Source organism: Physeter macrocephalus, chromosome 6 (assembly GCF_002837175.3).
Source record: "Physeter macrocephalus isolate SW-GA chromosome 6, ASM283717v5, whole genome shotgun sequence".
Lineage (NCBI taxonomy): Eukaryota > Metazoa > Chordata > Mammalia > Artiodactyla > Physeteridae > Physeter > Physeter macrocephalus.
The window spans coordinates 63,984,607-63,994,695 of NC_041219.1; the positions used below are offsets into that span (position 1 = coordinate 63,984,607).

A 10,089-nucleotide genomic window follows, 5' to 3' on the forward strand; every position below is an offset into this window, starting at 1 on the left:
CGGACCGGGGCACGAACCCATGTCCCCTGCATCGGCAGGCGGATTCTCAACCACTGCGCCACCAGGGAAGCCCTACAATAGGAATATTTATTTGAACCAAACTAAGGACTATAGCCTGGAAGACAGCCTCTCGGATAACTCTGAAGAACTTCTCTGGAGAAGCATGATTTTCAGCACAGTTTTCTATCTTGTCAGAACAAAGAATATTAAACAAGTCAGGGATACATTCCTTCAAGATTTCAAAAAAACCCAGATCAGCACATACACAGCAAGCCAGTATGGCTTTGGCCCCTGGGAAGGGATTCTTCTCATGGAAGGAGGACCAGCATTGGTGTCCCGGGAAGAGGGCATTTATCTTTATTTTCAACATGGACATTCTTTACTTCTGGCCAAGGCACCCTTTTCTTTAATAATTAAAGCAAGTGTACAATGTATGTTTGATAGGCCACAAACAGGCCGTTCTGGTTAGCATACAATTCAGGTTAACTCATGTATAACTTCCCGTACTTCAATATGTAAAAATTCCTTTTATCAAAACATATATATCCTACAATGCATGGGTCTTGTGCTCAGCCTGTGATCCGCATTTGGAAAGAGCGAGCATTTTTGTGAATTTTTCTGGGCAACCAAAGTAATCTGGGGATAGATTATCCTTAATTCCTCTGGGTGCTGAGTAATTCATTCATTCTGCACAATTTATTATGCTTGCGTTACTTTGTTGCCATACTTCCTGAAGACAGCAGTGAGATTGGCCAGCATCTTTGCAGATGTCATGCTCCATGTGTCGAAGGCAAAGCCCTTGAACTTGCTCATAGAGAGAGACATTGCCTATGGCTGGGGACGTGTGGCCTTAGGCCAAGGAGACGGTGGGTCTAGTTGAAGTGCTGACATTTATATTTATACAAATATTATTATATTTTTATTTATACATTTATTTATATTTCTAATTTTTACCTCACCCAAGACCGGTGACACTTTGAAATTCATTTCTCTCTCATACCTGAAAACCTAAACTTTAACTTCAAACTCATAGGCAGACCAAATTCTTCCAAAGTATGATATAGTATTCTATCTCCTGAGTGGATTCCTGAGTGGATTCTAGGGTCTTAGCAAATGTGAGGGGTGAGGGATGCATTAGATCTTTGTGAGGCTTGGATTTGGAATATTTCTGATAGTTGATAGCAAAACTTTATGCTTATCAATTAGTAGGGACTTAGAAAAGTAAATCTTGGAGGACGCACATCCTAGCTGATATTTACGCAGGTCAGAGGGGACAACAATATATTTGGTATACGGGTTCATATGAATGGGAAAATATACAAAACATACCCATTTACTGGGATTCCCAGAACCACCCATTGAAATGCACTGAGCTGCATGACAGCAAGTGCTAGTAATTATGCTGTAGTCGTGATGCGGATATCTAACAGATACCACCCTTCACAAGCACAATCACACTTAATCTCCACAACTTCAGTGGGAGACGCCTGTGAGGAGTGGGGCGCAGCTAGGTGCTATTAGCAGCGCCAGGGCAAGGGGGTGCAACAGCCTGGCCCAGTGGACCCAAGCGGGACACCAACAGCATCTTCCAGAGCTGATGTAACTTCTAAGTGGCAGAGCCAGGATGCAAACCCTGATCTGCTTAAGCTCTTATCATTACAGAGGCATGGATTAGCCTACTTATCCTACTATCTGAAGCTTTATACAATTAGTATTTTTTTTTCAGGGCCTGCTTTGTGCCAGACACAATGCTGAGAGCTGGAAAGGGAGATGTACCGACCAGGAGTGAAATGTGGCTTTACCATCGCTTGTGAGCTGCCTCCGAGGCCTGAGCCACCCTGACGGGGGACTGAGAGATTAACGCTTGTTTTTCTCCTAAAGGCTGACGAGATGCAGGATGTGATGCATTTTAACTACACTGCGTGGCCTGATCACGGGGTGCCCACAGCCAACGCTGCAGAAAGCATCCTGCAATTTGTACACGTGGTCCGACGGCAAGCGACAAAGAGCAAAGGCCCTATGATCGTGCACTGCAGGTAACCTCATCAAATGCATTGTCGGTTAGAAATCATGGAGGAAATTGCCCACCAGTAAACCACTGATCAGACTGAATTAACAGTTAAATGAATTATGATTTTTTAAAATGTATGATTAACTGAAGTCTTATTAGATACATGATTTACTTATAATACGGCTATTTATATCCTGTAGTATATGAGATTAATAATATTATTGCCATTATCAGATTAAAAAAAAAAACAAAACCTAAGGAGTAGAAAGATTAAGGGAATCACAAAAGTTCATGCATCTAGAACATGGAGGAGTTAGTATTCAAATCCACGTACACCCGTCTCCAAAGGCCGGGCTTTTAAGCACCATGTGATGGTACCCTATCCTATCAAGGATTCTGTGGGGTTTATAACAGAGCCAAATACAAAGTCAAATTAAAAATAGCCAATCACAACCCAGAGTAATATAAATAGACATAAAAAGCAAGTTGAAGGAAAAGTGAAATAAAAACATTCGGCTCATGAAGATAAACATATTTGCTAGGTTTCTCTTCCAGATTATCTTTAACTTTCCAGATGGTGCAGATATGATCTACTGCATTATCAAAAATCAAGGACCTCACTAATCCCTTACAGAAAGAGTTATCTTTGAATTGAAGCTTTCTTTCCTACCATGTGAACAAAGCGCCATCAAAATCCAGCAGTGTGACATGATGTTGTTGTGAAATGTTCATGCAGCCTCAGAAGAGCCGGGGATATAAATGCACTCCTATTGTGTATCAGCAGTAGAAGCGGTATAAAGCTGTCAGAGGAGACATTGGCAGCCATTAATCCCGGATCTAGTACCTTGGTCTGTGAACTAGAATGGCTAAGGGTGTGTGTGTGTGTGTGTGTGTGTGTGAGAGAGAGAGAGAGAGAGAGAGAGAGAGAGAGAGAGAATGTGTCTCCCTGGAAAGAAAAATGTATCATAAGCTACCAAGGTTCTGATTAGGGAGACTACCCTTGCTGTCAGTTATTCCCAGGTCAAAAGCTTTGCTTCACCAGATGAAATTATCTCATCTCCAAATGGTTCTTTCCAAGAGCAGAAAATAAAGCTGCTCAACCCTGGGGTCAAACACATGGACTCCTTTCACGCACGTAGCAGGGTAGCAGGTATAGTTCTGGATGTGACTTCGCAAGTGTTCACCCAGACACAGAACATTTTATCTGAGAAGATAAGTCCTAAGAGGGAAGAATTGTCTGGTAGAAGAAGCAAACCAGGGCTCTGAACTCATGGTTTTTCCCGTTGGATTTCTCTCCCAGCAAATCCCACATGTAAATTGGTTTTGATTTCTATTTCCTCATATTCCCTCATAATCCGGAGTTCAGAACCAGTTGGCACTTCAGTCTGTGAGTGATTGGAGGAAAAGGACAGCGGGCTTTAACTGTGACCCTGAGGACTGTGGTCAGCCCATATCCCTCCACTTCCCTCTATGCTCTGAGCCCTGGGATTTGGGGACTGGAAGAGACTGGGTCCAAATATTAATTCTGATTTTGAGGCAACTATCTGGGAGAATGAAGTAGACCAGCACCCACTAGCAGGGCAGATGCATTTTAAGGAAGGTCTGAGACGATGAACTTGACCTAGGGCTGAAGGTGCGCAAATTACCATGGCCCCAGCCCTAGAACTAGGGTGTGGACATCTCAACTAAACTTTCTAGCTGGGTGTGAGGGCTTAACCCTGAGGCTACTCAGAAGACTGGAATTGTTTACGTGTATCAGCTCCCTGGGGGGCCGGAACTGACTCTCCAGGAGGCTCCATATGGAATCCTTACTTTCCTAAGGAACAGAAACCCTGGGGGACGGGATGGGCAGGTGTGGCCAAGGCAGACCCACACCTCTCTAAGAGAGGTAGCAGTGATAGAACTGTGACATTAGGAGACACATCAACCACAACCGCAAACTTAAACAACAGTTAAGCGGGAAATATTGTCAGTTTAGTCTTCTTTTTTTTCAATGATGCTACGTGTAGTTTTGGTGTGGTTTTGGTTTTTGGTTTTGGTTTTGGTCTTTTTTCATCGCCAATTTGTTTCCAACAGTGTAGAAGCGCTAAGTGATGTGCTGTCGGAACCTCTTTTTCAGTGCTGGAGTCGGTCGGACAGGAACATTCATTGCCCTGGACAGGCTCTTGCAGCACATCCGGGATCATGAATTTGTGGACATCCTAGGGTTGGTGTCAGAAATGCGGTCATACCGGATGTCTATGGTACAGACCGAGGTAGGAACATAATCACATGTATTTTTAAATTTGCCCTTGACTGAAAAACTTCCCATTATTCAATCTCATATGTCAAAACCATTGTCTCGATTTTTTTTTTTTTTTGCATCTGCCGTTCCCAGTTTCTTATTGTGCACATTCAAACTGCTCCAAGGTATAAAAGAAACAGATATTAGTCTCTAGAAATCCATCTGGTGTACTGTGCCCGCACTTTTATTGGTGTTACATGCCCTTCAGTAACCCAGAGCACATGGGTGTATCTATAATGGAATAAAAGCTCTTCGAACAGACTGAGAGTTCGGTGAAGGTGACAGCCATCTGGGGAAATGCCACCAAGTGGAGACTTTAAAACTGATGTGATTTAATTTCTATATAAAATGCTAGATTTGATTCGATAAGTTTGTCATTAGTTTGCGTTTCATGTGGCTCAATTCACTTTTGATGATAATATGGGTTGACTTTGCGCTTTGTGAGGAAATAAAATCCTTACAGTTTTAAGGATTTCCAGCCTCTCATCTGCCAGCGCTGCCAGCCCCTTGAGCTAAATGAATGGAATCGTCATTGTAACAACATGGAGGCATCCCCAGAAATATATATCAGTGTTACGTGCTCCCCTTCCTCCTCTTCTCCCAGGTACTCTCCACCTCGAAGCCTTAAAATGCACTCAGGCTGGAGTGGCAGCCCCAGACAGACAGCATCACACTGCTTCAGAGCAGCAGTAGGTGTGCACCTGTGTGGGTTCACAAACCTAAGCACAATAGTTTCTTCGTAATCCTAGTCACCCAGCCGTACTCGCAACTTCTTAGCTTCAGGCGAGCACTAATCCTTTTTCTCGAGGAGTGTGTGTGGGAGAAAGACTTATGGACTGGAACCCAGCCTGGCCTGACCTCTGACTCAGTTCCCGAGGGATTAAAACCTGCCTTCATCTTCCTCATGCTTTTCCCACCAATCACCACTAGATGTCAGTATAACTCAAAAGTCCACAGTCCGGGCTGCCGTCTCAATGCTTCCGGTTTCTCCTTTCCCACCCTTTTTACTTTTCTCTCCTGCCTCCCCATCCTGTCTGACCAAGACTTGACACAGACATTCCAATCTGTTTATTTCTGAGCTCTAGCAAGATCATAGCACTTTGGAAAGAGTAACTCATTCACATTCAGATGGCTCAGGGATGATTAGGAAGCAAGACATCTATTAGTGTGCTCACTTCCTTGAGATCGCTCACATTCCAGCCCTGCTACCTTCTAATTTACCACTGTGGAGACGTAGACATTATCCTATTATCATAAGTTTAAAATGTCCTGGTTTCCCAGACAAGCCCAACTACCTAGTGATTAAACAGTGCGTTATGAATCCGTCCATATTTTTGGCTTTCACTTCCATAAATCAATCTCCTCCTATGTGATTAAAACTCTCTGTTATGTATATTGATCTCCAAGCTTCAAAGGGCCACTCCTTATTTTAAGTATTTTGGATTTGATGAACTGTCTGCCCCCATTGACTTAATGCATACCTTTTATAATTTTATAGACTGTGATTACAGCCTGTTGGCTTTCAACTTTCCAACGACAGAATCCTAATCCCTTTTTAAAAGGTCTACCTTCACATGGTAGACCCTCTATCCAATTTTCAGTGCCATTATCTTTCTTCGTCTGGGGTAATCCCAGGACACCAGGGCCACCACCATGTGCCTTTCTGTAAAGCTGAGAAAAAGTTGGGTTTTCTCTGTAACTTCCTTTCCTCAAATTTTGATCGCTTCTTTGTTTATGGTAGTATTTTAGGTTGACATCTCCAGGGAAACAGTCTTTTTTAAGTACGATAACCCTTCCCTGAACCCTCGTGGGAAAATTCAAAGTCAGCAGAAGAGGCAGAGGTCACCACGGGTCACTTATTTTTCCCAACTGTTCCAGTTCACTCTTGAGTTCCCTCAGGATTTTGCAGTGATCCTCTCTAGTTCACGTTACTTATTTATGTCGGTTTTGTTAGTTATGTTTGGAACAACTTGTCCAATGAGTTACCTCTGTTTTTCCTCATTCCTGTGCTCTTCGTGGTTCAACCTGTAACTTGAATGTTAGGATTTCCTTAACATCCTCCTTGAGCTCATTCACGCCCCAGTCCTGCTGCCTCCTAGTTTACTGACGGTAATAATAAAGAGCAGAGTAAAAAATTATTTTTCTTCATCATCCCAGAGCACTCCTTTGACACTAATGGTTTTCAAGAGGCCAGAATGATTCTCCAGCTGAGTCGATGTATATACAGAAACCACAGTGTGTTGTGTACAGGTTACCTCCCATGCTGGTTTTTAATTTTCCTACGCCCTCTTGACGGCCGTGATTCTAGTACCCCACCCCCTCTACAAACAGCAGAAGTCACTGATTGATTTGACCATATCCTCAGATGCATATTTCAGGTCCCTGCAACATGCCGCATGGGCCTTTTCTTTTTCTTTTCCCGAAAGAGGCCCGGGACCAGCCCTGACCACTGTACAACTCACTCCACCTCTCAAATCTCCCATTCCGATGAACAGATACACCCTACTGTATGTAAAATAAATAATGAACAAAGACCTACTGTACAGCACAGGGAACCAGACTCAGTATTTTGCAATAACCTATAAGGAAAAGGATCTAAAAAAAACATAGACCTAGATGTATGTATAACTGAATCACTTTGCTGTACACCTGAAACTAACACAACATTGTAAATCAACTATACTTCAATTTTTAAAAAATTAAACAATAAAAATATATATTTTTAAAAAACTCCATTCCTCATCTGTAAAAAGTGAAGGACAACGTTCATTAGTTGTTTGTTGTAAAGTATACATCAGGTGAACGGATATCATCGAGATAAGTGCTCTGAAATTGTGAAGTGCCACATGTGGATGGCCTTCGCCTCTCCTGGGCTCTCTTCTATTTTTATCAAAGGTTTTCTTTAATTTTCCTCTAATAGGCTTTCCCTGGAGGTCAGCTAGGGCCTTGCTTTGAGGAGCCTCTTCTCCTCATCGGCAGCCTCCTGATTTCTCAGGAACTCTCAGAGATGCGTCTGTAAATAGTTTTTTATTTACTTTTCCTGTGGCCTAGCTACTTTATTTACTTATTTATTTAGACACAACGTTTGGCCACTGCGTAGGTATGGGGTGAGAAACCAGGCAGTCTCTGTCCTTATCGATGCCCTGTGCTTGACCCAGCACCGGAAACAATGGAGGGATGTGTCATGACAAGAAAGGGAAGCTCAGTTACTGATGTGATATTGTCACAATATCAGGGAATATATTTTCCCCAAATTTTGTTGAAAAATACCTGTGAGTCCAGGGAAGTTTGAAGTATTTAATTTTATCCTTTGTATGAAGTTGTCGTACAAAAGGCCCCTTGAAATCCCGTGGTTATCTTAACTGGTTCTTATTTAAAGGTTATTTTTAATGGTATTACTTAGAGAGAGACTCCGAAAAATAAGGAAAAAGGAGAAATGACCTTGACTTCATGGCATAAAGACAGCTACTCTCAATATTTTGGCATAGCTCATCTCGGCCTTCATTCAAGTATAATGTTCACACAACTGTGCTCACATGCCCTATACACATATGCTAATTTTTTTTTTTTTTTTTTTTTTTTTTTTTTTTTCGGTACGCGGGCTTCCCTCTGCTGCGGCCTCTCCCGTTGCGGAGCACAGGCTCCCGACGCGCAGTCCCAGCGGCCATGGCTCACGGGCCCAGCCGCTCCGCGGCATGTGGGATCTTCCCGGACCGGGGCGCGAACCCGGTTCCCCTGCATCGGCAGGCGGACGCGCAACCACTGCGCCACCAGGGAAGCCCTACACATATGCTAATTTTACATTCTGATTTTTCACTTAATATTTTGCTACCTGTATCATCCCAAATTGCCTAAAACTCTATAACTCTCATTTTAAAGACTGACTACTGTTTCATTTTAGATATGCTGTTGCTTACTTAAAACATTCTCCTTTTTATAGGACATTAACCTGGATTCTTTCCTTTCTTACTTTTATCTGTCCACAATGCCATTTATTAGCATTTGATTAATTGTACCTCCACCAACTGCAGGTCAAAATGATTGCTTCAACAAACTCAAATCATCACTGAATATTATTTTTTCCTTTAGGTTTGCTTACTTTATAGATAAAAAACAGTTTTAATTTACCATTTTTTATTACTTGGCCATTTTTTGCATATGGTTTAATATTTTCTCAGTTTACTTAAACATTTAATAAGCACACAGTAAGTGCTGGGTATTAGGAATAAAAAGACACGGTCCCTGCCTTCCAGGAATATTTGGTCTAGTGGTCAGTGTATTTTATTTATTTGTCACTTTAAGTGTGCATGTTATTCATGTGGATGAATTTTAAACACAGATGACGGTATCAACATTTGTCATAATTCTAGAAAATGTTCCCTCTCAGTTTCTGGTTTGCCCTTTATTTTATTCTTTTTACTGCTTTTTATATACAGTAGTTTGACATTTTTATTTGTAACTTATTTCATTGTTTAAAGTTTAAACAGTCCTTCCTTAAAGTAATCAGAGAAAAATGAACCTATATTTTCCTTTATATTATTATGGCTTAATTCATTAAACTTCCTGGAATTTATTTCAGTGTATCATGAGGTGATGTGCTACTTTTTTATTTTTCAAATAGCCCCATGATTTATTGATTGAATATTCATTGCCTTTAGCATTAAGTAGTGATAGTCTAAGCCCTATTATTAATCAGTCTATTTCTACAGTTGATTCTCTTGGATTCTCTAGTTAGAAAATTGTGTCAGATATATGGAATCTAAAAAAAAAAAGAAAAGTAACTGGTTCCATGAACCTAGGGGCAGGACAGGAATAAAGACGCAGATGTAGAGAATGGACTTGAGGACACGGGGAGGGGGAAGGGTAAGCTGGGACGAAGTGAGAGAGTGGCATGGACATATATACACTACCAAATGTAAAATCGATAGCTAGTGGGAAGCAGCTGTGTCCCACGAGGAGTTCAGCTCGGTGCTTTGTGACCACATAGAGGGGTGGGATAGGGAGAATGTGAGGGAGACTCAAGAGGGAAGAGATATGGGGACATTTGTATATGTATAGCTGCTTCCCTTTGTTATAAAGCAGAAACTAACACACCATTGTAAATTATATACTCCAATAAAGATAATTTATATTATACTCCAATAAAGATGTTTAAAAAAATTGTCTCATAAATAATGGAGAATGTTTCCCTTGACGTCACATCAGAGCATTTCATACTGCCATAGCATTACAATATTATATTTTTGCACAGAGATATCTTGCTCTAAAACACGTCTTTGTCTTTTGCTCCAGGAGCAGTACATTTTTATCCATCAGTGTGTGCAACTGATGTGGTTGAAGAAGAAGCAGCAGTTCTGCATCAGTGACGTCATCTATGAGAATGTCAGCAAGTCTTAGTTCAGAATCCAGACCAGTACGTAGAGAAGAACCCATCAGGGGCACCCTGTCTTAGAACAATGGGAGAGGACATGAGGGGATACGACAAAGGCAGCAGTGGCTATTTGTGCTGACTCTGAGCCCACAGAGGTGGTCATAGGGAGAGACGAATACCGTAGCAGATCTTTGAGCTTCAGTGGGCCTTGGTTGGTGGGTGTGGCATGCAAGAGCTCCAGCAGCTCATGAAGATTTGCCCTCCATTCCCTCCACCCTGAACCTTCAATTACTCTGATATTGGATCTGTGCCTGCAATATCAGGACATTACCATCCAATGCTACTTATCTAGATACTGCATGCAAACATTTTACTGGCTACAAGGGCCATACAAGGGGCTACAAAGAAGACATGAGCTAAAGT

General features: G+C 41.8%; 1 protein-coding gene across 1 annotated transcript in view; it reads left to right on the plus strand.

Annotated features, from left to right (window-relative positions):
- The window catches only part of PTPRO (protein tyrosine phosphatase receptor type O), a 234,863-nt gene extending 225,129 nt beyond the window's left edge, over positions 1–9,734 (plus strand). The window contains exons 24-26 of the mRNA XM_028491495.2: positions 1,882–2,036; positions 4,131–4,266; positions 9,588–9,734. Coding sequence (XP_028347296.2) covers positions 1,882–2,036; positions 4,131–4,266; positions 9,588–9,692 — 396 coding nt within the window. The 3' untranslated portion in view covers positions 9,693–9,734. The remainder of the gene's footprint in view (positions 1–1,881; positions 2,037–4,130; positions 4,267–9,587) is intronic.
- Positions 9,735–10,089: the final 355 nt, after the last annotated feature.